This window comes from Schistocerca americana, chromosome X, assembly GCF_021461395.2.
Source record: "Schistocerca americana isolate TAMUIC-IGC-003095 chromosome X, iqSchAmer2.1, whole genome shotgun sequence".
Lineage (NCBI taxonomy): Eukaryota > Metazoa > Arthropoda > Insecta > Orthoptera > Acrididae > Schistocerca > Schistocerca americana.
The window spans coordinates 627,910,325-627,938,154 of record NC_060130.1 but is presented as its reverse complement, the minus strand read 5'-3'; the positions used below and the strand labels follow the sequence as shown (position 1 = coordinate 627,938,154).

The 27,830-nt window shown below is 39.6% G+C and overlaps 1 protein-coding gene across 3 annotated transcripts in view; it reads right to left on the bottom strand.

Annotated features, from left to right (window-relative positions):
• The window catches only part of LOC124554779 (dual specificity protein phosphatase CDC14AB-like), a 229,204-nt gene that overhangs the window by 90,632 nt on the left and 110,742 nt on the right, over positions 1-27,830 (bottom strand). For all 3 annotated transcript variants that reach the window (XM_047128425.1, XM_047128427.1, XM_047128426.1), the window contains exons 7-8: positions 27,587-27,716; positions 15,403-15,490 (exon numbers count right to left, since the gene is read on the bottom strand). In XM_047128425.1, the coding sequence (XP_046984381.1) occupies positions 15,403-15,490; positions 27,587-27,716 (218 nt within the window). The remainder of the gene's footprint in view (positions 1-15,402; positions 15,491-27,586; positions 27,717-27,830) is intronic.

Genomic DNA, 27,830 nt, shown 5'->3' with positions numbered 1-27,830 from the left:
CAAAATCATACACAACATAACCCATAAGGACATAAAATTAATAAGAGAGTAACCAACAACACACACATCTAGGAAACACATCTATAAAATTGAAAGCATTACTAAAAAACACAACAGTAAAATTTGCTTACCGAACCAGCAACAACTTAATATCATGAATCCTCTTAGGGAAAATGAAATTATCAGTCCATGCCAATCCAGGCATATATAAAATCTAATGTAAAAAATTTACATAGGTCAAACAGGACAAAATTTTGACATTAGAGATCAAGAGCACACTAGAGGTTACAAGAGTGATGTTTCTACTTTTTTCAAACACTTAAAATCCAAGGACCACAGAGCAGAACGTACAAAATAAGCATTGAAAATTCTGCACATAATACCAAAGGGACTAGCAATGAACATTCTTGAAGAAATGGAAATATACAAGGGTCATTCAATAAGTAATGCCCCACATTTTTTTCTCAGAACATACTTACTGTTAAGAGTCAGAATTTGGTGACAATATACATCAACATGTTTTGTCCATGTCCTATATTTCTACACAGTCTCCATCACACTGTATGGCTGTACACAAACATTGTAGAAGTGCATGCATTCCCTGCTGATAAACACTCTTGTCCTGTAGGTGTAGCCATGTTTTCACTGCATGACTGACTCCCTCGTCGTCTTCGAAGTGTGTTCCCCATAGAGAATCTTTGCAGCAGAGGGGGTTGTCTTGAATTTCTTCTTTTGTGCTGAATGAGGATGATGCCATTCCATGGACTGCTTTTTTGTTTCCAGTGCAAAGTGCTGCACCCAGCTCTTGTCCCCCGTAATGATCTGTGACAGAAAGGCCTCTCCATCAGTCCCAAATGCTCCAACAATTCAGATGAAATGGCCTTTCTTTGAATCTTGTGGTCTGCTGTGAGCATTCGTGGAAGCCATCGTGAGCACCTCTTTGAATATCTGAGAGTCTCAATCATTGCAGATGCACTCCCAATGCTGACCGATAACTGTAGAGCCAATTGTCAAGTTGTGATGAGCCAGCCGGCATGAATAATGACATCCAAACCATTCACCATGACTGGAGCAGTGGCTTTAACAGGACACCCCAAGCGTGGCTGATCATGGAGCTATGTTTCTGCAATTCCTGGGACTGTAACTTCCCTTACCCATCACGTAACTGTACTCCTATCAACTGCAGTATTGCCATACATTGTTTTGTGTTAGCAGAAGAGCCAACACCGTGTTACGAGTGGATGCTGAAATGCACGTGTTTTAGCTCACGCAGGCTGGTGTGAAGAGGGAAGAACTATACTGATGTGAGGTCTGGAACATGACAAGGAATGAGAATTCAGAAAGCGGACACAATTAGTTTGATACTTAACTTTAATCCATTAATGATGAACGTCGCTCTTGACGGTACATGAGTCACAATATTATCTGTTCAGAACACATCCTTGAAGATAGTACTTATAGTAACTGAATATGGCGCCTTGCTAGGTCGTAGCAAATGATGTAGCTGAAGGCTATGCTAAACTGTCGTTTCTGCAAATGAGAGCGTATGTAGACAGTGAACCATCGCTAGCAAAGTCCGCTGTACAACTCGGGCAAGTGCTAGGGAGTCTCTCTAGACTAGACCTGCGGTGTGGCGGGGCTCGGTCTGCAATCACTGATAGTCGCGACACGCGGGTCTGATGTATACTAACGGACCACGGCTGATTTAAAGGCTACCACCTTGGAAGTGTGGTGTCTGGCAGTGACACAACACATAGCACACAAATGTTTATGGTTGTTCACCACGGTTTCTTTTTCTGCACACAAGAATTCAATAACAGCAAGCTGCTTGTAACGTGAGTCGTATGTAGATGCCATTTTGGTGCTGTACTACAGCTCTGCCATCTGCCAGAATGGTTCAAAACCTCACCGGCGCACAGAACAAACATCAAATGTGAAGCATCAATACGGACGTTTTTCTATGAATATTAATGGCTTTTTAAAAAAAATTTGGGACATTACTTATTGAACGACCCTCATACATGCATATATAGAAGCCACCACCAAACATACTAAATTAACAAATGGACTTTAAACATAAAAACAATATAGAAAATTTTATTGAAATCTTAAATTATAACAACAGATAAACATAGAAATAACAAAAACATTTCACTCCCAAACATAAAATTAGCAGCAAACATTAAACGATTAATGCAATAACTTCATAGACTATATAAAGCAACCTTGTAACTAACTGTTGCATTCTTTGGTGCAACTGTCAAATATGCCAGCAGAAATTCGTTAACATGTAAATAGAAACTAAAATACCTTGGACAGCATCCACTGATGTCAAAAAGGACCACAAGTGGTCGTAAATTAGTTAAAACACAAACACAGACAGCAATTTAATAAGTGACAGTAGCTACTGATTTAATGTTGAAGTCACAAATAACAGTCCATAATTACCAACATATGCTCACACCATAGAGCCAACATGTAAATACAAATAAAAGTTAAGTAAATAATGATAAAAGTCAATGTATTATTTGCAATAGCTTGACAATGGTAACTGTAGCTGAAACAGGCCTATCGCAAATGAGTATAGATTCAGTGCCTTCTCACTGCATCACCTCGTTTCGTTACTGCATATGAGCTATTAATATCTATCATTCCATCTATTTAATCAATAACTATATGTACCTGATAAGTTGTAACTATGAGGCAGAATGAAAAGCTGAAAATTCAAAAATTATTGAAAACAACAATTTAGAGGAATTACACAATGGAGAAATGATGATTATGACTGTTGCAAAGAAGGTTTGATTTATAATGCTACAATAAGAAACACCACTCTTCTGAATAAATCTGTCTAGAAATGAGCTGGGACCTCCGATCCATGAAGCAGTGGAAAGATGTTATGTCTACAGGGAGTGTCCCACCTCTTTTCCAAATCACAACACAAACCAACGAAGTGATCATAAAATCTAAAGGCGCAATTTCGAACACTATGACAGAGACCGACCACAACTGCAGTCGGCAACACTGTCGCCCAGAGTTGGTGTGTTGCAGAACACAGTGACAGACAAGCTATGCAGTTGCTCACAAGAACTATGTCAAGCAGGATGTCTTCTAACTCCACCACAGTTATTGTGCTGTTATAGGAATACAAAATTAATGACATTTTATTGTTACATTCCAGTACTAGACAAAAGCTGGCAATGCCTTCATCCACACATACAAATATGTATATATATGTTCCACATCTCCTACCAAACTACTGATCACTTTGAACCAAACTTAATGTACATTTCACTTACTGTCTGGAAAGAAGTGCTGTGGGGATAAGAACCACCTACCTATCAAAGGGGTGGGGGTAAAAAGGAAGAGTAGAGGACAGCCACACCAGTGTGGATGGTATTCGGAACACCAATGACCAGAGAGGACCACAGGAGCCGGGCCTGGCAGGTGCAGACCACAAACGAAACACTCGATGCGGTGCTGACCAGTTACGGAGCACCCAGCAAGAAACAGAAGTGGAGACCAAGGAAACAGGTAGGATACAGAGCACCAGACACTAAAGATGATGACCGCAACCCCAGAGAGCAGCTGAGCAGGTGCGGACAGCAATGGAAACACCAGCAACCAGAGAGGACCCTGGAACCTTCATCTGGTGGGCGCGGGCCGTGGAGGGAACACCCGATGCGGCACAGACCGACTAGGGAGGGCCCAGCACCTTACAGGCATAAATACTGGACTTGCTCTGCCCAAGGACCATTCTCGGGTAGCACCTGAAGAAGAGAGCGAGTTATGCCGTCGAAATATCGTGTGAGAATGACACGAACATCCGGCAAAAGTCACCCCCCAGCCCCCCTTCCCCCTCCCCCCCCCCAAATGTCAACAGATCACCAGGAGAGCCTGAAGAATGACATCAGAAGACTTTTCTGTGTTTTCTTTTCTGTACTCGTATACAATGTTCATCGTTTTTTAACTCAGATGTTTCACCACTATTTCCTGTTGTATTTGTTTGACTTCTGCTAACTGTCTCTTAACAACTTCCACTACTTCTTACAATCATCGTCTTTGAATGGAAACTATATTAGTTTTACTTTCATTTCTTTCAGATTTATGGCTACAGGCGAAAGCTACCTGTCTTTGTTACTTGCATATCGTATATCACCAACTTACATATCAAAGATTGTGAAACGTACTGAAGATTTTATGAATAAGACTGCTGACTATATTGAAGCCATCTCCTACTGAATCAGATATCAGATGCATTGAACAAGAATTTTAGTATAAATGGAGAATACCTAGTTGCTTTAGTTGTATGATGTAAACCATGTTCTCATAAGAGTGGCAGAGAAGAGTGGGTCACTGGTTTTTAATTACAAATTGAGCCTAAGTAATGAAAAGTGTGAGGTCATCCACATGAGTGCTAAAAAGAATCCATTAAACTTAAGTTACACAATAAATCAATTGAATTTAATAACTGTAAATTCAACTAAATACTTAGGAATTACAATTACGAACAATTTAAATTGGAAAGGAGACATCAAAAATGTTGTGGAGGGGGTGAACAAAAAGACTGTGTTTTATTGGCAGAACACTTATAAGATGCAACAGATCTATTAAACAGACTGCCCACACTACACCTGCCCATAGTCTTTTGGAGTACTTTTAGTAGTCCTAATGCTGTGGCACCTGATGTGGCTGACGGCCTGATAATACTGGTATGTCGTTTACACAACTTGCTATACAACAGTTATCTTGAAGAGAAAGCTACTCCATTTTGTAGTTATAATGTTAATGAAGCAACCAGCCAAAGCAACATGCTTAGCTTTTGTCTTTTTGGAAGATTTCTAAACAGAAATGGATTTCAAATTAGAGACAAACTTAAAGTTTTCTTCTGCAGTGAATATGGTTCTGGGGTATGGCAACAGGCAGCCATTCCCAATGGATTGTAAATAATGGTTTATATAAGATAAAACATACACCCTCTTGCATTTTTGACATACTCTTACAACAATTTTCATAAACAATGTATATATGAATCTATTCATTAATAAAAAACAGCTTTAATACACTTTCTTGTTTTATTTAACTCCTGTGCTACACCTTTCCAGACATTATCTTTCACTAAGACATTTCTGTGTTCTTCATGTCATGCATCATAAATTACTTAATATATTCCCACACTTTACTAACTTGTCTTCATCGAAGTCTGAAAAATTCACAAACTCGCTGATGAATGTATGTTTGGGCATTAAAAGCCATCTCTGGTCTCTATGCAGTTTGGCAGCAGCAGTACAACAATTTCCTGGGTAGAGGTGCTGTCTGTCACTAAAGCTGGTATATAGCACAGGTGATGCTGTCACCTTGTTCCACAGGCCTCGCATTGGAAACAATGAGAAGCAGTGGTGTTGCTTGTGGATAGTCAGTTAAGTCTGCGGTTGTACTCGGAATCACACATAAACTAACTTTTGCTTGCTATTCTATGGTATAGTCAGGTTATTAAACAAAGAGAGTTAACATCTGGACCCACACAGAACACTTTGAGATATTAGAAGACTCAGGCATCCATTCAAAGTTGCAGTTTGCCACAAATCCAACAGTTTTCTAAATATAGCTCATGTCAGTAAGCACGGAAAATTACTCTATTGCCGCCCCCCCCCCCCCCCTCCCAACCTTTCTGGACAGAAGGCAATTAAGGCAATTTCCCTCTGAACTATATCGTACTGAGGAAACAAGTTGGTATTCCTAGCCTTCATGATACAAGTAGCATAAAATCTGTTATAGTATTTACTCTAGTTCTGAAGGTGTCTCGCAAACCACTACTTTCGCAGATTTTAGTTCCCACACTGAGGAAGAAGGTTGTCCACATGCTTTAATGTTGTTGAAATCTAAACTAAATATTTTCTTCTTCATAGTTCCACACATCACTTGCAGAGTATTAAGCTAAAGTAGTGATAGCAAGATGAATTCACCACTGACTGAGTCTCATCTCCAGATTAGCTCTCAGCAATACAAGTACTCACTACTATTGTTAGTGGCAATGTTCAGCATTTGCTCAACAGCTCCCATACTTTTATTGTTTCTGTAAGAAGGGTAATGAAATTTAGTAACTTTGTCATCCCTTTCCGCTTCTACTTTGGTATAACCCTATGCACTAGTAACCTGAAATGCTATGAGGTTGATGAGTAGCACATTACGTTCTTGATAGCTGTACCCCTGTCCCTGATCAAGTGGCATTCCTTATTCTTCTACTAAGGGAGAGGGCCCTTTCCTTCACCACATGATATCTGTTTTGATAGCTTAATCCCTTTTACACATTCTGCTCAATGAATAAATGTCTGTCTTTACTGAGTATTTAACTATTCAACTTACTAAGGATGCTGGAAGGGGGAGGAGGTGCATCGACTTCCTTTTCATACGCCGTGATACCACATCCATGTTTCACATCACCCCTCCATTAAAAACTGGTATGACAATATAGCTGATAGTTAAAGGACTACACACAGGATTAGTAGTCTAATCTTTCACCTAATAAATCTTGTCTTAATACTCTCTGAAATATGAGTTAGCCAAACGTTAAAATGTACATTTGCATTCTTTACAGCTCATCACTGATGATTTAGGTAATATCCTTCACTTCTATCGCCTCACCTTCCTCCTATTCTTTACCTCTCACACAGATAATTTCACTTTACAACACATCAGCTTTAATGAAATTAAGAGCTTTGTGTCTCAACCATTATTGTGTTATGTACATGGACTGAAGAGCAGATGCTCCAAAAACTACATTGCCTGACAAAAAAACTGAAGCACCCAGAATATTATCAGATATCAATGTACTTCACACACACACACACACACACACACACACACACACACACACACACACACACACACCATCTGGTATGTACAGTCTTAGACACTTAGACATAATAATTGACTGCTGGCCAGCTGCCACAGAGTCTAAGCCTAAGTCGTTAACTTAAGGTGGCCAATAAAACTGACTGCCCCTGACAACGCCAAGACTGGCCATCTGCACAATCTGGCAACACTCTAAGATGCAGAAGTGTCAGGCGGAAGTGTTGTCTACTTCTGAGATGATTATGTGTTGTATGAGCCCTTTGTTTAGCGGTAATCATCGTGCATTCTAAACTTATAGTCACATGTTCGCGTCCAACCTTATTTCCCCCCCCCCCCCCCCCCCCCCCCCCACCACATTTTGGCCTCACCTAAAGTTATGAATCTGATTGAACATTGAAGATAATTCTTTTCACATTCTACCCACTAGTAGTAACAAATATTAACTGAAATCCTTTTATAAGATCTCAAGAGAAAACCGCTCACATTATTCAACTGAAATGACACAATAATATCAAGTGAATTTAGCAGGATAGTTCTGTGCCATCAAGGAAGTAACTTGCCAGTGACAGAGTTGCCAAACATATTCTGTCTTGTTGCCAACTTTCAGTTATACTACCAGGACGGATACCAGCTGATGTGTTCTGTAAGTGACCTCAGAAGTGACTATAGCTTCAGCTCGTGGTTGTGGGTGGCAAGGGCCGAAATATACTCATTATACGTCAATGAGTCTTATTCGCATTTCTGTAACTAGGTTTAGGGACTACAGTGTAGTTACATGTAATACAATGATGCACTGAGTGCAAACAAAATGTCATAAATTAATAACTGCGATAATTATTTGAGTTTTACTGTTTTAATTGGACCGAAACCTTGAAAGTGTATTCACCAGACGCGATTCACAATTTTGGAGCTCCTCCAGTGGTTGAGTTGGCAATGTATCTTTGCTATACAATATTATTTATTATTAAGATCACTGTCATTTGTACACCCTCCAGAAGACAGGCATGACCTGGCTTCTTGTTGTCACCTTTTCTGATGGATATTCTGCCGTTAGTCGAAACATGTAGACTTAAAGGTGAATTCGAATATTTCACATGGCGAAAAATATTATGTTTCTATTCTTCCAGCTCTAACACTGTTACAATAAGTGGTAGAAAAGTGCCTGTGAACCAACAATTAATAATTCAGTCATAATTAGTGAAATCTGATAAACTCCATCTCTCATCCGATAATTGTGAAAATTACTTTTTTCATCTGCACAACACTGCAGTATGAACTCAAGGTTTTCGTAAGATTCCTATACTTAATTTCGTTGGGATCGTTTTCAATGACAGTAGAGGAGGAGAAAAACCATCTGACTTGAAATATAATTTTCCAGCTGGATTTGAATCTTTGGCTACAGTTGCAGTAGCACATCTAGTAAGGTATCAATAATGCGAGCATTCACTCATTGCTGTAGTATAAACTAGGGTAGAAAGAAGCAGATTTCCCACAAAGTAAACGATGAGAGACGCTGTAATTAACATATAAAGTAATCATCTTGCAAACCTAAATTTTCCAAATCACTGTCACTAATTAAATGTGAATTGTTCAGTAAGTTACAACTATATCTAGTGAAATGAGTAGGTTAATGCAGTTCCAGTCCACCACTATCACTGAGTTGACAAACATTTTCCAAACAGCACGTAAGGTGTGTGTGTGTGTGTGTGTGTGTGTGTGTGTGTGTGTGTGTGTGTGTGTGTGTTCGTGGTGTCTTTTCTTTCGGTCATGTCCGAAACAACAGACACCACATATGTAAGCATACATACAGTGTTTCAGGATGAATAGTAGACACTTTAGTATCTGGTGGTATAGAAAACTGCATAAGAAATTGTATATAAATGGGTCCACTTTTTATTGAGTACAGAGATAAAGCTGTTAGTATGCAACCCAAACAAACACAAAGCAAAGGCAAATTACTTTCAAAGTTGATTTTCAACAATTCCTCCACCAACTTTCATGCACTTTTGATTTCTCTTAATGACATGACATGTAGCTCTTCTCAGGTCGTCTTTGTCTTCTTCTATGAAGGCTGCACTATTCATAATCCGAACAATCAAATCACCTCGTGGGTTTACTTTTTGTTTGTATACTTCATCTTTCAACAATCCCCACAGGCAAAAATCCAATGGGGTAAGAGCAAGGACCTTGGTGGCTAAGAAAAGTGCCCACATCTACTGATCCATCTTCTGGGAAATGTCACCTGATGACTAGAATGTGCAGAGCCCCATCATGCTGGAGGAACATGCGCATTCTTGTAGTCTAAGGAACCTCTTCCAATAATGCTGGAAGTTCATTTTCAAGGAAGTGTAGACAATGGGGCCCTGTAAGGACCAACAAACAAAACGAAAATGCATTGAACCAGGTGTATGCACTCAATAAAAATTGGACACGTTATATGGAATTTTTTCTGAAACTTGTCTATACTACCACCTGCTACAATATTTACTATTCCTCTTGAAAAATCCTATGTAATTATTCAGGTCTTGACGGGCCATTAAAAGTTTTCAGTGCTAGACTCACGTCATCATCCGAACAGTGTAGCTGCGGGCAAGGGGAATAATGAATAATGGAAAGTGGGGGGGGGGGGGGGGGGGGCGGACGTTTACCACATATGTGGTATGAAGCAAAGACGGGAATTTCTGTCTGACAATGAGTGTGTGTAGATAGATCCTGCAGGGAGGTTGGCTGTTGTGTCCAGATAGTGCAATGGTCAGCATGTCTGCCTAGTAAGGGGGAGGTCCAGGTTCAGACCCCGGCCAGGCACAAATTTTCATTTGCTGCCGTTGCTGTATTCCAACACCCTGTGACGGTGTGGACGTCTGTCCTTTGATATTTAAGATGCAATTGTTTTTTGAAGCAATGCAGGTGATTTGCGAACATTTGTCTTGCATCAATGTAAGGGGGACTGTAACAGCATCCATTCCTTAGTCATTTCTTTGTGACAGCACTTATCCATATCATATACAAGCAAATTAGATTGTACTGCATGTTTAGTCAAATAATGAATGGTCAGTATACAAGTATTTATGAACAGTAGAAGCAGGATTGCAGCGACCTGATCACTTAACCAGGTGCGACATAAGAGTACCTGTGTAGTGAGCCATTCCAGCTGCATAGCTGAAACTAATATTTATCAAGCAGTTCACTGTGTAATAAATGTAATACCCGCACGATGGTCTACGTATTAATACTGTATCGTTAGCAGCTCGTGAATTGAGTACTATGTTTGTTAACTCAGATTACTCAAGCTGATGCCAAATAAAGAGAAGTGACGACACCACCACACTATCTTTACTTAGGTAGTCTGTGCTACATTATGTGCACCACCATTAACGTTACTGTAAGCAGTTTGACAGCATAACACCACCACATCCACAGACAACCTGTACCATTATCACCACACAGTTGTTACTCGCAGTAATTACAAGTTGCTGATGTTTGTCAAGAGTAGCGGAAAGCGCCTTGTGAATGTGAAGTTCCATTTGCATTACACCTAGGACAGAGAGCATCCTCAACAACTGTAAAAGGTAACACAGAGAAGGGAAGATTCCACATTTTGTCTCGAGTTCTTGCAGTTTGATATTAATGTAGTTCCCTATAGTGTCACACTAACGGATTCTTTTGGCTACCGGAATACTCATATGGGAATTATCAAAGTGTAATAGCTAGAACACTCAGCTACCTTAATAACACCTCATTTTGGATTGAATGTGACTCGGAAAGTGATGTTAATTTGATGTTTTCGTCCTTCTCCTGAGGACTTACTGAATAAAGTCTGAAGTGCACTCACAGTTGTGTTGCCTGCCGCATAAATTCTGTACAGTGCTGTGGCAGCTGGCAATCATTGCTGAATACAGACATGTGCAAATATCTTAATAGCTCTAGGGGAACTCGTCTTTGTTGCATTTTTTCCATATCATAATTAGCACAATAACACAAGGTTCATTCTGCTGAAGAACTCAATGCCTGCAAGTCCTTGAATAAGAATTTGTGAGCAGTAGTAATGCATGAAAGAAAACAGACTGTTGGACAAAAGAATGAAGAGTTCTCTACTTTTTGCATTTCCAGTGGGGCCTACAATAAGAATCTGGTGTGATATTATACTCCAGAACCCTAAACTATTTATTTTTCACCACATACTGAAACAAAAGCTATGACATGAGAAGAGGAAATGACTTACATGCTTCTCAGTAACTTTAGCTTTTGTGCTTAGTTTCTCAATTTCATACTAAAACAAGGGCGTTGATGTCAGAGGAAGAAACTGAGTATACACTTCCAAGACATAATATTACCTTGTGTGCTACTACAACGTGCATGAAAGCTCTGCTGTTAATTTTTGTGTGTTGGATAAATTTTGAAATCACCTAACAGTATTTTGTGAGAAGGTTCCTATTTTCTTGGGATTCAAATTGAGTGGACATTTCATCACTGGTTAATATTCTGATGACTAATAACATGATAATCGTTCCAATTGCTCTGGGGCACCTGTGATTAGAGTCTGACGTTGGTTACTATAAGAACATACAGGCAGTGATGTCCGCTCACTGCAGTCAGAGCCAAGGCATTTTTTTCTGTTTAAGGGGGAAGCGTTTGCTGCAGTGTCCACACTCAGGCAACATAAACAAATCGCGGCGGTGTTGGGCACAGCTAATCACTGCACTTGTTGCGAGCTGCAACAAGAGCGCACTGGAGTTAATACATCTTACTTACTTAACGTAATATGCAGGACATGGGTTGGATAAAAATTCAGTTTGTAGTAACTAGCCATTGCATTAAAATACTTTACATTTATATTTGATGCAATATTTATCGCTGCTTGTCTCTCAGATTGTGCGTAAACACGAAAAAAAAAACACACACAGTCATCGATTCCAGTGAGAGCGATAACTGCTGCCTGTTGAACAGCACATATGCCAATCAATTATGCAGATACACTGCGACCGAAAGGTGTCTCAGTTGTTGCCAACAAATTCCAGCTGTGATGGACACACCCTTGGGGAAGAATCCGTAGTGCAAAACACACTTTTGGAGCTATCAGATGGAAAATATTATGTTCACACTACTCTTTCTTCCAGTTTACATCTTTTGATAGGGCTCAGCCTTTCATTTCTTAGGAAGTTAACGATGAAAGCATCATAACACGTCACCAGTAACAGTATTGCATAGGAATGCTCAATGAGCGACCTGATGACGTTCAAGCATAACTGCAATAATAGTCACTCAGTTGATTTTTGTTATTTCGAATTAGAGCATGCAGTACTCCTACAGCAGACGTCTGAGCCTTGCTTGTTGAATGCAAATATCGCATGATGGTTAAAAGGTAATCCATCATTTATATCAGTAGTCGAGACTTCCTTAATGTGGAAAATCATTCATCCCAGAATGATCCTTGTTGAAATATGAATATCTTTTTCTGGCGTATTTTTCCCAAAAGCACTCCCTCCACACACAGTTCAAATCTTTGGAGCTGCCTCCTCTGCATTCACAGCTCTATTATACCGAAAGTAAATACTGTGTTGCAGATGTTACACCTTTTTCCACTTGCAACCCAATTTTACAATGCTTAACTGTAGTTCATGACTTTCAAGTATGCAAAATCCAATGCTTAACTGCAAGATGATAACTATAACTTCAAATTCGAAAATGACAGTTGACACACACACTGACAGCACTGTGCCACTTTCACCTGGGCAGCACCTAATCTCAGGTAGCGGGTGGCGTCTGGCCCGTGGCCGCTGCAGAGCGAAGAAATGCTCGAGCGTAAGCTCTTCTGATCGCAACACAGCCATGACTGTCGAGCGGAATTGTTTCTGGAAGTATTTGTTATTACTAGTGGGTAGAATGTGAAATGAATTATCTTCAATGTTCAATCGGACTCATAACTTTAGAGAAGGGCCGGGAAAAAAAAATTATTAATAATAAAAAAAGACACACAGTTGGACGTGAGCATGTAACTGTAAGTTTAGAATGCACAATGATTACCACTAGAACATGGGAAGACAAAACACAACAACATCCCGAAAGTAGACAACACTTCCTCCTGACACTTCCGCATCTTACAGTGTTGCCAGATTGTTCAGCTGGCTGGACTTTGCGTTGACAGAGGCGCTCGGTTTTATTGGCCATCTTAAGTGAACAACTCGGACTTAGTCTCCGTGGCGGCCACCCGGCCATAAGATTTTGTGTGTAAGACTGCACATGATGAGAGTTTCAATTCTCTGTGACAAGTAAAACAGCCATCAGAGTGCATTAGTGTTGTTCGTGTTTAGTGTTGTTACCAGGTAGGATATATAAGGCACATGGACAGCATCAGATGAGTGATTGCCATGAAGGACAAGGATGTGCCGCGCACACACATAAGACACTGTTATCAGTACCTGCTATAATTTGAAAGGGGCCTCTCTGTGCGTCTCCATTTGGCTAGCTGCTTGAATCCTGCAATATCCAAGATTTATGGGGCATTTGGATGTGACAGAGGCCCAATGTTTGTCAGGAACGGCACATGACAGCAGGTACACTTGTTGTCAAAGTCCCATTTGACCAATTCTGACCATCACAAGGAAAGATCACCCTACTGTGGCCCAAGCGTACTACCTCCATCTCTTCGCCTGCCATCCAAGAGCAAGTAATGGTTTCCCTGCAACATTCTAAGTCACTCCACACCATTTGTTGGAGACCAACAGTAACCAGACTAGGGAAATACCATTCCATGCGTAGGCTGCCATTAACACCGCAACACTAACAGCTGTGCAGAGTCACATTATGAATTAGAAGCATGGACTGCTGATGAATTGTATCGTATTTTCTTCAGCAATGAACTGTGGTTTTGTGCTAAATTGGATGACCTCTTTCAGCAAGTCTAGTGGCGACCTGTGGAGAGGTCCTATTCTTGCAATTTTCTGGAGAGGTACAGTAGTGTTATTCCTGGTGTAATGGTAATTAGATATGACTTCAGATCACGACTAGTAGGTGATATGGACATCCTACGTCCTCCTGTGTTACCTGTGGTGCCATTTTTCAACAGGACAACACCCATCCACACAGGGCATGTGTCTCTATAACCATCTGCACGATGCTGAGGTTCTGCCATGGCCACAAAGCTACACAGATCTGTCCCCGATAGAACATGCAAGTCCAGCTTGGATGTCAACTCTGTCCCAGTTCCAGTATCCAAGATACCAAGACCAGTTGCAGAATTCATGGATCAGTTTACTTCAGGAGAGAATACAAAAGCTTTATGCCACACTTTCTAACCAAATCAATGCATGCAACCAGATCAGAGGGGGTGCGACATCATACTTATAAATGGGCTCATACTGACATGCTCTTTTGTAAATTTGGCTCAATTTTGTAATCACTGAAATAACATTACATACCCTCTCAGCCCTTTAAGTTTTATTTCATTTCCTCAGCCCTACAGGCTTCTTCTTCTTCTTCTTCTTCAGGCATTTTATATCTGTTTCTAATACTATTTTTATTTTCTGGGTTCCATGGTATTGTGTATGAGAAGGCTATTGTTACGTAGTTGTTTGATTTGAGGGATCCTACTATCATACTGGATCCTTTACGAAATTAGGTCGAGTGCTGGTGCTTCTTGTCAGTCTACTCAACTAGTGGTACTATTGGTTCAACCGATATCCCATGAAACACCGAAGAAACAGTCATTCACTCAGACAGAGACCACCATAACTAAAAAAATTTAATACAACTGAGTAGGTAGTCAAAATACTCAATTATGTCATTCCTGCGCAGCTGAATGGAGATTGACGGTTTCTTTTCAGGTTCTACCAACTTTCTGATCCAGGTAGTTAAATTACGGTATCTGCTCACTGCAACACAAAACATCCAACATCCACACCCAAAATGGTCAGTGGAGACTGTCCAAAGCTTTATAAAGCATTGGCAATGCTCTGCAACTGTGAGGTTGGTCTCAACACTTCCTACCCCCACCCCCCCTCCTCTTCCAGGAAGTTTCCCCGTAGACATTCATATCAGCAGACAATTGATTAGTGGTCATGTACTTATCAAAAGCTACACAGTGGTTGCAACAAAGTTAGAATTGGTATGACTGTTCCCACCACTGGCCTTATGTCTGATAAGGTAGAATATGATAGGACGTGCAGGGTTGCACACAGGACATTTATTTTTTTCCTACTATTTCCACTACTACTAACATACTATTCATGCAAATGGTGTACGTACCATTAGAGAACCAGTAGTATTTTGATGGGGTAAGTTGCTTAATGAACATTTGTTTTATGTCAAATTCTGAAATTTTGTATACATGAAAGGTTATATGGCATGTACACTTCACCTTTTCAGCATTTTTCTGCGAAATTATAAGAAACGCTATGAAGACAGCGTGTGTATCCTTGCCTATATAAGCACAGAGTGAAATATGAGATATGTGAGGTAGCAAGATTACCACAATGGTCTAGACAGGTAGTATTTTATGGAAATATACTCCTTCATTGTACTAGGTAAAAATCTTTGAAATACACATACCGTTTTCTATTTTTGTTTTTGCATGAGGACCACAGAAAGCGATAAATTTTTGAGGCACAATCCAGTTCAAATCACCATTTTCAACACGCTGGAAAAGAAAAAGAAAATAAATTAAAAAAAAAAAAAAAAAAAACAGGAAAATAAGTTGAAAGGAAATAGCAACAAGTACATTTCATGTTTAGTATTTTACAGGGAGTCTTCTAAAATTTGTCCCTGTACTGAAATAAAGACACATACTTGTGTACGTGATATACACTACTTCTGCTCTATGTCACAAGATCTTACCCTTTTTTTCTTGGGCTTCATTTTATCACAGAATTCACCTGGAATGATTTAGAAAAATGTTGAAAAATCAAATTGTCTCAACCAAATACAGAGATGAAGAAAGCATTTAATACTTTTTTTTAATAATAAGCACACACAACTCATTGTTTTTGAAAATATAAAGAAAAACAAAGAGTAATGCAAAAAGGAATCAGTCAGTGCAAGAAAAAAAAAAAAAAGAGAGACACAGAAAATTGCAAAAGTTAATAGGGACAAACATTACGAGGCATGTGACATTCACAAATGAATTGGATTGCACGGCCTCATCCGCTGGAGGTTCGAGTCCTCCTGAAAACCTACATTTCTTTGAATCTAACAAAGCACTGCACTGGTCCAACCATTATCCATTCATCTGGCTTTGTGTCCTGCTCATTTCCATTTTATTTACATTACAGCCATAATTACATTTTCCACTACCATTATTCTCTGAGCTATGTACTTTTTTGCCTACTTTCTCCCCGTAATTCCCCTCCCCCCAACACTAATTATAAATTTTCTGTTTCAGACATGAAAGACGATTAGTTTTAAGAATGGTTTACTTTAATAAAGCACTTAAAAGTTTTTATTCTTCCATTTATTTCTTGACCTTCACATCCAGCTGTCCTCTAAAAACTGCACTAAATAAAAGACTGATCACTTTCTTCTGTGACTTCATTATTTTTAGGCATTTCTACGTGGTGAATACTTTGATTAGGTGCACACCTGTATAAACCATTTATGACATACTATATTACACTCACAACTTGGATGTGCACTGACCACAGCACACATGAAGTTTGTTTGGAAATTTAAAGTGGTGGTCCTCTCCTCTGGTATGAAATCAGCCTGGTGCACCATAAAACATTGACCAAGGAAATAATTTTCAGGCCTACTTTCAAACTTGCTCTCTTAACTACTTCTTCAGCTGCACCAGAGGCAAACAATACAAAAATTTTCCCAAAACAAAGGTTTTCAGAATGAATTTTCACTCTTTGATGGAGTATCTGCCAAGACGATCCTATCTTCCAGAAGTACTAGTGCTGCAAAGTATGCTGGAGAACTTATGCAAAGTTTGGGGAACAAGAGATAGGTAATGGTGGAGGTAAAGCTGTTAGAACAGGTTATGAATCATGCTTGGATAGCTTAGTCAGTCAATTAATTGCTTATGGAAGGCAAAGGTCCAGGTTCAAGTCCCAATCTGACATACGGGTTTGACCCACCAGGAACTTTCAAAACAAAGGTTGTTTAGATAAGATCAATTAACATACATACATTTTTTGTTTCTCAGCTGAAGGGCCTAAAAACTTCCTTTATGACTGCGGAGAATTGTTGTGGTGATATGGAATCTACTTTCCTGGCTCCCGTTCCCAGTCTAAATTTCTGACTATCATTAAAAAGTCTTATGAAAGCTGCAATATTGATGTGTATTTTCCAGTATATTTCGCATTACATCAGAATATGCCCCACAGAGGTACAGAGAGTGATTCCAATGTTACTCAAGGTAAGGAGTCCAAAACAAGACTAAATCTCACTGAGTGGAAGCCATTGGTAGAAGTAATTATACAGAACAATTCAAAACTTGGGCCACCCTTCAATGTGATGTGAACATAAATGTGTTTTGATTTTGGTGCCTTGTTTCCCATGGCCTATTAGCATAGATTTTGTTAAAACCCAGCCAATGCTTTCTCAAAATACATGAAACCCTGGCCAAGTGGTAATTCACACTCACTGAACAGTTGCAGTTTTTTCATTCACAACATGTAAGTTGTTCAGTGTGCTATATCCACTTCCAAATCAAAATCGCTCTTTTACCTGGTAACATGCACTAAAGACCTTGCTGCTGTGTGCCCCCAAAACCTTACCACCACCACATTTCCTGATAAAATATTTTTCTACAAAGTTGGTGATAATTTTTGTATCTTTTACATTACAGAGCGAACACTCATTGGTTTACAGTGTTTTATGTCTTCATTTTCTCCTTTACTGTGAAAAATGACAGCATCGTTCCAGTTCTGAGTGAATTTCCTTTCCTTGTACATATTTTGTAAATACTTTTGTGAATTTCTTTATAAAACTTTTCCTCCTGGTTTAGTAATTTCCGACATCATCTTCTAGTGCCTTTCTTTGTCCATAGCTCCAATGGATTTCTACAGCTAATGTTTCTAATTAATCACTTCTACTATACAAATACGCAAGGAAAGCCTTGACTGCTTTTTTTTTTTTCAAATAGTGCTATTCAGCTCAGAATTTTCTATACAGCTGCTCCAATTGTTTTCTTTAAACTATCATCTGCTATTAAGTTTATCCATTACAGATATTTTAGAAATGCCTATTGAATATAAATACACAAAACTCCTACCAGTCACTTTTTTGAATATTCAGTTATTCCATTAACTAGTCTTTAAACCTTTTCAGGCTCATTTTCTGATGTTTTATGTTTATTTCAATAGTGCAATGCTGGGTACTGGCTCTGTTAAAAGTAGATAGATAAAAGGACTTTAATGTATTACCTCAATTAATGTTTTTACAGCAAGTTGTATCAAAAAATGAATTCTGTTACTTCCTGCGACAATAAGGGCAACTTCATAATTGGCATCCACCAGGCAGCCTCCACTGTGATTGACAACTGGCCACAGATAAATCACTTTTCACTATGAACATAAATATGTACTGACTGTCACAATATATCTGCCAGCATACAGCGTGTTCTATACAAAGATCTCAGGGTGAGAAGCCATAGTGACACTTTAAGAATGTACAAAAGGTTACAAAATATTTGAAAAAAGATAATTATGAGGTAATAAATCATTTTAAAAAGGTTATAAATTATTTCAACAAACAGATATGGTACAAATGAATTGTTTTCATTTTTGATAATGCCATACCAAAAAAGGGCAGTTAAGACCAATATAAATTTTTCTAATATGATTCTGGGTGGAGTATGGACATTTTTTCCCCTTCATACAAATTCAGTGATATATGCAGATGTATTGGTAACTGTAATTCTCAAACAAAATCTACATCACATTTTTACAACTAATGATTGCAGTAGCCACCAGAAAGATCGCGGGAGGCGCACATCGGCACGGCGCGTCATGGACAGTAGTTGCCGCAAGTAAAGTCCCGTCCACCAGAGGGCATGCGAGAATTCGGCCACGCCCTCTGCCGACAGAACAACAACTCAGGCAGCATGGGCCGTGTCCAGAGTTCCTGGTCTACACTATGTGAAGTGCGACGGACAGCGTGAATCGTGTTAATACAATGATGTTCTATACTTCAATATTGGAGGAAAAGTTCACTGTTTGAAAATCTTTTAGTCATTGTTGCCTTGTGTTGTTCTAATGTGTGTTTCGAAATGGAATATCTTCCTCTACGTCCACATTTCCATGGGGCAATACAAGAGAAGACTTAACAAGCTTTGGAACATTTGGATACTTTAGCTCTACTGATGATGAGTATCTTTTTGAGATCTGTTGCTTCGCCAGTAATTGTCAATACCTTCATCGAAAGCTAGGTCATCCTTTGCAAACTGTAGAAGCTTCTGCTCATCTAATAAATATTCCTGACATATTGAACAGCACCATTTTTGCAGCCTTTAGCATGTCACTACAGCTTCTGCTCTTTTTTCAAAAAAAGTCTAAAAACCAAAACCTTTCAGTGGTGCACTCGATAAGCAAGTCTTTTCCATTACATCCAAGCTGAAATGTAATGCTTTTGGGCATTCTTTAGAAACCACAACATCTCATAGTCTTACAGTTTACTAAGCTCTTTGGTTATTTGTCCACTAACTACTAGTTGTTCAACAACAATGGAAGGAAGATTAGGGGTTTCATGTCCCATCGACATCGAGGTCACCAGGGATGAAGCACAAGCTCAGATTGTTTCAAGGATGAGGAAGGAAATCAGCTGTACACTTCCAAAGAACCCGTCTCAATATTTGCCTGGAGTGATTTAGGGAAGTAATGGAAAACCTAAACCTGGAGGGCCATACGCTGATCTGAACTGCTGTCCACATGAATGTCAGTCCGGTATGCTAACCTCTGTGCCGCATCGCATGGTAGGTTCTTAGTGAGAAAGAAGATTACCCAATGTAAAGGTTCATTATGAAGAACTTCAGAAATAGTCTGAATTTTTCTCAAAGAATAAATCTTCAAAAAACAAGCCAAAAAGGTTTGAAGTATATTTTCTGTTTCTATATGCAATTTGTCAATCACACATGTCTGTCTTTGAAAATGTTGTGTGAACTTATTGAATAGTTCTGCAGATGAAATTGTGAACTAAGTTTTCTTTCATTGAAGATTTTTTTAAAGCTTTCACAATTACATTGTATGATCTGGACTGAAAAATTGCATAATGAGGTAAATGCTTAGAAAAGTATTACTGAATGTAATCCCACTGTTCCAAAATCCTATTGGCCGAAGGTTCTAAATCAAGCCACCTTGTGGTCATATGGCTAAAGAACTTGTGATGTGGAATGTTAAACTTAGTATGAAGTCCGCCAAATTCTTCTCAGTAAATAGGCCAAGCATCAAAATAATGGTAAATATTGACAAGAAATTTGGATGCTTCTTCACTGAACCACACCATTATTAGAATTGAGCTCTACCAATCCCAGGATTTGACAGTTTTGGTACAGTACATAATGACATAGTAAATGTTAGGATTACCAGTAGGATTGGTAAGGAAAGAAACATAAATGAATTCGTGAGAGAAGCTGGGAGCTGACGACTTCTCTTTGTTTTTTGTCTATTTGTTTGTTTTGGACATAATTAGAACCACACATTGTTGTGTGTCTGTCCATTGTGTATTTCATATTCTTACAAAATGTAAATCACATTTTATAAGTCATAAAAATTAGCTGCTCGCATAAACTGTGGACTTTTATTTAACCAAAGCAATTACTTTTCATGCAAGCATAATTACTGTTGTTATTTTGTACTCAACAGAATGAGAGTTTCCTGTTATAACTGATAAATGCATAAGTTGTCCAGCAATAACTTCTACATGTTTTATATAAGCTCAACGAAGCAGTGAAGTGGTGTTTTACTCGTGGGTTTTGAGGAAATTGCATTTTCTAACACTATATTATGACTTTGTACTTAAAAAAAAAAAAAAAAACACTAAAAATTCCTTTGTTTCAGGTTACGAATCACCAATTTTCTAATAAAACCTGAACTAAACATTGACAGTTTCAATTTTGCTACAAATTCTGTTTACTTTTAAAATGAGAGGCAAGAGGATAACTACCTAGAATAAAAATATTCAGTAAGTTATGTGGCCCTTAATAGATCTTCACTCAGTTTATATGCAGTTCACCACTTCTGGTTTCTAGGGAAGTCTAACAAGACCCTGGGCGCAAACACAAACAAATGGGTTGAAATGAGATAATGTCTGATAAGTATGCACTTTATCTAATGTGCACGTAACGCCATTACAATCTAAACTGACCAAGGCTACTAGGAACACTACAGTAGTCTATGCTTACTTATCATAGCCTACAGAGGACTGCAGTAGTTGTAAATCTCTAGCCATTATAAATTGTATGATTGTTATAAGTTTCAGTGTTTGTAAGTTGTCTGCCTCAGGTCTCCTGGACATCACTATACAAAACCCCAAACACTCTTTTACAGGGGATAGGTCTGTCTGATCCCAGCAAAAGACAAGTAGGCTTCAGATAGTGCTTCACGTAATTTCTGATTGAATGTGTCCCCATCTGATTTGGCAGTAAAGAAAGTTCTTAGGTGATGCTCTGTTATGCAAAACTATCTAGCCAAAATATAATGGTTGTTTGTCAATCTTATTTATGTTCAAGATTGGTAGTTTCATCAAAACTCAATGTGTAATATGATGAACATGCTTCTTTTATCTTATGTCCTTGGAAATGTTGTGCCTGTCCATCAGTTACTAGGTATCACATTTTATTAGCCAAAAGTGAAAAATGTTTGGAAACACTACCAGGGAACATCATCTAAAAAACATTACAAATATTGTTTGACAAATCCACAGAGTAATTGGAAATCACTGATTTCACTGTCTAAATCAAATCAGCAGTAATGGAACTATCCTTGGTACATAACATCTGTATTGTTGATGCACGTACCAAACTCGAAGATAGTGTCTGATCTTAAAGTTGTAAATGTAAATTATGTGCTCCACATTTAGTTTCAAATTTGCCCTTACATTTTGTTGAAAGTGAGTGGTTAAAATTGTCTAAAAGCCTTTTGTCTTAAAATTAACAGAGCAAGAACCCCCATGTAAAACTAACTTTTTCCCTATGCAGTGATTTTACTTTTCAAATGGTCTTTTCAAGATAGTTACCATGGAATTTGCATTTTCCCCTCTTGAAACGTTTATTTTCAAAATTGAACACAATATCACAACCGCAACAATTTTGTTACTATCCAGCAAAATTAGGTACTGGAGCAAAATAGAAGCAGTTTTAAAAGAGGAATATTTGACACTACTAACAGTCCCGTGAAACATAAAAACCACTCAAAAAATCAAAAAGAAATAATCTTTCTTAATTTTCAGAAGCCCCTCAGGTTATATTTTATTAATTTCATCACTGGAATATTTCAAATAGTTAAATGAATGTAGAAGAATATAGAAACTTGGAAACAAAAGAAAATAACTTATTTTCTTCCTAAAAGGTGACAAAAATGTTTAAAAAGGTGACCAAAATGTTTAAAAAGGTGAAAAAATGTTTAAAAAGGTGAAAAAAATGTTTAAAAAGGTGACAAAAATGTTTAAAAAGGTGACAAAAATGTTTAAAAAGGTGACAAAAATGTTTAAAAAGGTGACAAAAATGTTTAAAAAGGTGACAAAAATGTTTAAAAAGGTGACAAAAATGTTTAAAAAGGTGGCCAAAGGTGCAGAATGCGGATGAAGGTGCAAAATGTGGCCGAAGACGAGGAATGCAGTCGAAGGTGAGAAAGGTGACCGACTCCTCAGCCAAAGATCTTCACTCAAAGATATGGCATACTTCACTCACAGTCAATTATTCGGTTTTGTGTGCGTATAATGCAATTGATGTGTGGGCAACTACTTTGATCTAAAGCAATGTTAACAGGAATGCTGAAAGATAACGTTATAATAGTTACAGAGACTTTCAGTTACATTACATTAAATTAAAAATTCTAAAGTCAGTTGCTGACTTGTTTCTATTCTCATGTTAATATTTTCTGGAATTGTTGGCTTATGGTAGATACAGATTTGCAACTAACATAATATGTTCAAGAGTGATTTTTTCCCTCACAGTGGGATGGTTAGTTATTAAGCTGAAATTTCTGCTTTTGATTATTATTGGAGATTTTTAAGTCAAGATACTTAATGGCATCTGGTGTTTTATGTTCTACCATCCTCGCAATAGAATTTAACAAAATGTGTCTCTATGAAAACCTGACTCCAAACTATATCAGCATAAAAGTAATAAGGCAAATCATGTCAGTCAAGATGGTTTGTTCATTTTATTTTAGGGTGCAAACACAACTAAGATCATACGCGCCCATGTCAGAATCACAGAACACGAAGATGAAAAAGGGGTTAAATGTGACTACACGTTAAGCTTAATCAGCAGAAGGAACGACAGCTAAAAACAGGGACTTGGAGAAATGTCCATAAAGTATGCCACAGAGACAATGGAGGTCCTGAACTAAAGATTAAATGTCCTTTGTCACACTGTTATGGCAGATAAAAAGTAAAATGGGGTCAACAGACCACGCATCGTTTGCTAAAACAGCTGATAACCCAGATAGCAAACATAAATGACAATGTAAGTGGCTAAAAAAATGTCATTCCATCAGGAAATGGCAAACCGTCAGATATGGCAAACCGTCAAAGATTGAGGACAATGAGCATAAAGTGGTGGGGGATTACCATTTGACAGACGGCAATGGCCAAAAGACAGTGCCCAATACACAACCTAGCTAAAGTGAGCTCCTTGCAGCAGGATGCCGAGAGGTGGTCAGCCAAGCTGCTGGGAGAGGTTCTATTCCCTGGAGCTTGCTCCCACGAAGGGAAGACCAGTGGTAATGCCAAAGTGACATCACTTGCCAAAAAACAGTTGGTGGAGTGCACCACTGACACAGGGGTCGGCCAGGGAAGGTATCACACGGTGACACCATTAAAGAGGAGCTCCAAGTCAGCAAAGGAGAAGACTGTTTGCCTTTATTTGATTTCTTGGAGCCTTTGCAGTTGGCATATGACGATTCAACATTTGTTGGCTGGAGGATCGTAAAAAGTCTTTGCGGGAGTATTCCTTCTGTCCTTTTCGGCCTGCCGTTTATGTAACAGGTGACTTCGCCCCATGAGGTGAAAGTCTGGTGCCTTGTTGCAGAGCTGGAGGAGGAGGAGGACGAGGAGGAGGAGACAAGGATGCTACTGTGACAGTGGGTGATTTTACAACCGTAGTGCTGAATTTCAGGTTGCATGTCTGCGTGGCCAGTTCTTTCCAGCACTAGATGTAGCAAAAACAGTACTGTTAAGTGCCGGATGGTAAAACACAGGGTTTCCGACTACCCAACAAGTTGTGAGCTACATGGTAAGGCACTTTTTCTTTTACCCAGATCTCCTGGACGGCCTGCTCATCGAGATACACAGAGCAATCTTGGGAGGAGACTGCGAGGTCACTACTGCAATTGATACAGCGGGGTGAAGGAGGCGGACAATCGCCCTTGCGAGCATCCCTACCAAAGGTTACACATTTGAGTGTGGTTGTAAAGATGACACTGGTTCAGAATGTGCGGTCAAACTGTGATAACTTTATAGTCTACTTTGATCTTTGATAGAAGCACTACTCTATCAAAACGTAAGAAAAAGGGTATGTGTGAGCACTAAGTATGCATCTACATTTTTCATCACCCCATGGACTGCAATGATGCCCTGATCAGAGAGGTAAGTTTGGATTTCTGCCTCGGTCAGACCATGGAGCAGCCTAGTGTAAATAAAACCACACAAAGAATTCAGCATTCGATGGGCCTCAACAACAGGGTAGTCATGGAGGAGTGAAGCTGCAAGTAGTTGTTGCACTTGAGAATCAAAAGTAGTCTCCAAAAGCAAATTGTCATTGCATAAACAAGAGCAGGAATTCACAGGGCTGGCAACTGCATCAACACCTTTCTGAATAATAAACGGCTTTACTGTAGCCAAGGACTGATAGTCTTCAGTACGTGAAACCATGAGGAACCATGGTGCAGCTTTGAATCATTAGCCTCATTCTGTTTACATTTAGTAGACGCAGACGCAAACTGTGAAGATGATGATTGGATCATTGTGAGAAAATAGCCCACAACTGCCAGTGTCTCCGACGACACGCTCCTTCTACCTGCTGTAGAGCTGAGTTGTTCATAGGTACACAAAAGAAAGAAAGCATGCTAGCTTTCAGATTAATCCTTTGAAGAGGTAAAGTAACACACACACACACACACACACACACACACACAGTGGGAGAGGGAAGCAGGAAGAGGGGCTGCTAATGGCTCGAAAGAAGATAGTCAGTTTCCCAGCGGAATACTGGAGCGGGTGGGGAGTGGCAGTTATATGCGACAAGCATGTAATGTACGAGAGAGTGAGGACAGTGGGTTACCTGAGATTCAGACCAAGATGACTACTGGAGCAGAGGATGTGTTGTGTGGATAACTCCCATCAACAGTACCAGCATTCCGACAGCTGCTATCGTTTCCACACCAGAAAATCCCTCCCATTCAGTCTAGCCACCCTTGGATGACATATCTGCATAAAAAAGCACTCCACTGCACAGTATGCTGAATGCCTCACAAAGGTCTTCACAGACAAGCTATACCCCCTAAACCTAATTCACAAACAGATCCCCTGTGCTATATCCTCACACCCCCAATTCTCCCAACATCCTCAAGAATCAGCTACACAGCAGTACCCCTCTCGTCACCCAATATCACCCTGGATTGGAACAACTAAAACATACTGTTTGCCTGGGCTTTGATTATCTCTCATCCTGCCCTGAAATGAGATACATCTTATCCAAGATCTTCCCCACCTGCTCCACGGGTGTTCCATCACCCAACCAACCTACAAAAAAACCGATTTCATCCTTCTGCTACTCCGACTCTCAATCCACAGCCACAGGGATCATGTCCTGTGGCAGATCATGGGTGAGATCTTCCCAATCCACCCCTGCAGCACCTCCTACTCCAGTCCTATCAAAGGCTTATCCTACCCCATCAGAGGCCAGGCTCCATGCGAAAGCATCCACATCCTATACCAATTCTGCTGCAGGTTTTTACGTCTTTTGGACTACCAACCAGTTATGCACTAGGATGAAAGACCACTGTCAAACTGTTGCCAAGAATAAAATTGACCACCTGGTGGCTCAACATGCAGCTGAACACCACATGCTCAATTTCAATGGCTGCTTCACAATCTGAGCCATCTGGGTCCTTCCCTCCATCACCATCTTCTCCAAACCAAGCAGACGGGAGTTAGCCTTACTAACCCACTGTCCCACACCCTCAAACCCACAGTTCCCCTTCTTCCATCATGTCACCCCCCTCCCAAATCACAGCCCCACATCACCTTCAGTGTGCACCAGTCCCAACTGGCACCAACAATCAGGCATTACATACCTAGCCCATATAGCTGTCACCACTCCATCCCCCATTTCCAGCCAAGAAACTGACGCCTACCTCTGAGCTCCTAGTCACCCAACCCCAGTCTCCCTCCCTGCCTCCCTCTCGTGCTGCCGGCCGGAGTGGCCGTGCGGTTCTAGGCGCTACAGTCTGGAGCCGAGCGACCGCTACGGTCGCAGGTTCGAATCCTGCCTCGGGCATGGATGTGTGTGATGTCCTTAGGTTAGTTAGGTTTAATTAGTTCTAAGTTCTAGGCGACTGATGACCTCAGAAGTTAAGTCGCATAGTGCTCAGAGCCATTTGAACCCTCTCGTGCTACCCATCCATCCCACCCGACACTACCCCGACCACAACAAGTCCCCCTGCCGAAATACAGCATTGGCACTGTTAATCCAACCGGAACCGTAGGCACAGGCGTGCGTGCGTGTGTGTGTGTGTGTGTGTGTGTGTGTGTGTGTGTGTGTGTGTGTGTGTGAGAGAGAGAGAGAGAGAGAGAGAGAGACAGTTTTACTATACCTCATCGAAGGCTAACTCTGAAAGGTAGCAAGTTTTCTTTCTTACATGTGTGCCTATCGACAACTCAATGTTTCTGCGTTTCAGTGGGTGGTCGGTCTCCTTTGATCCAGAAGTATTTACACTCAACTTTTCACCAACATTTAATCCTAAAGTTCTGGTACTTACTGTTTCTAAATTGAACGTTTTGTTTGTAAGGCCTACCTTATTGCTTTGTTAAACGAACTTGTGTAGTAAGATGCAGGCATGGAGGTACATGAGCATGCTCCATGGCCTGAAGCAACTGGCTGATTTATTCTCAATCCGCTGCAACAAATATCATCACACCGAGAACAAAATAAAAACTTCCAGGGACGTTACACATGCCAGAAGAGCATTCACATCCCATCTACGGTAAACTAGCCTGTAACAGCCACAATAGTTTTAGGAGAAGTGCAAAGAGTGATAAGCATTGGCAAAGCTATACTCAAAGCTGTCTCAGCCCACACCTAAGTTCTTCTGACTCTTGCAGCTTGGGCTCAATCTGTCCAGTTCACATGCTGATAATGCACCAGTAGAAACCTGAAGTCAATAGTCATTTATGTGCAGTTCATCTCTTATGGCAGAGACTGTTAAATTGCCCTATATCACCATCAGTTGAAGTTAATAACTAAATACCGGCTTGTAAATATACAAACAGGCACACAACATGTAATGAAAAAACACACACAAATTAAGCCATTCCCATACTTAGTTACAAATAAATATTTCAGATGTTTGCTACTAACCTCATAGTACTCATATTCATCCACATTAAAATCTTCGAAATTGAAAAATCCCATGCTAAAAGCTTTGTACACTGCCCACAAGCACTCAATAAGGCTGATATTATACACTGCTATCCCGAATGAAGCATCCCTGAAACAAAGATTGAATTCATTTATTGAACAGTGATGGAGTTGAAATATCAAATGTAAACAGATGATTTTGGAAGTCAATACAACAGATACCACACACAAAAGTAATAATCCA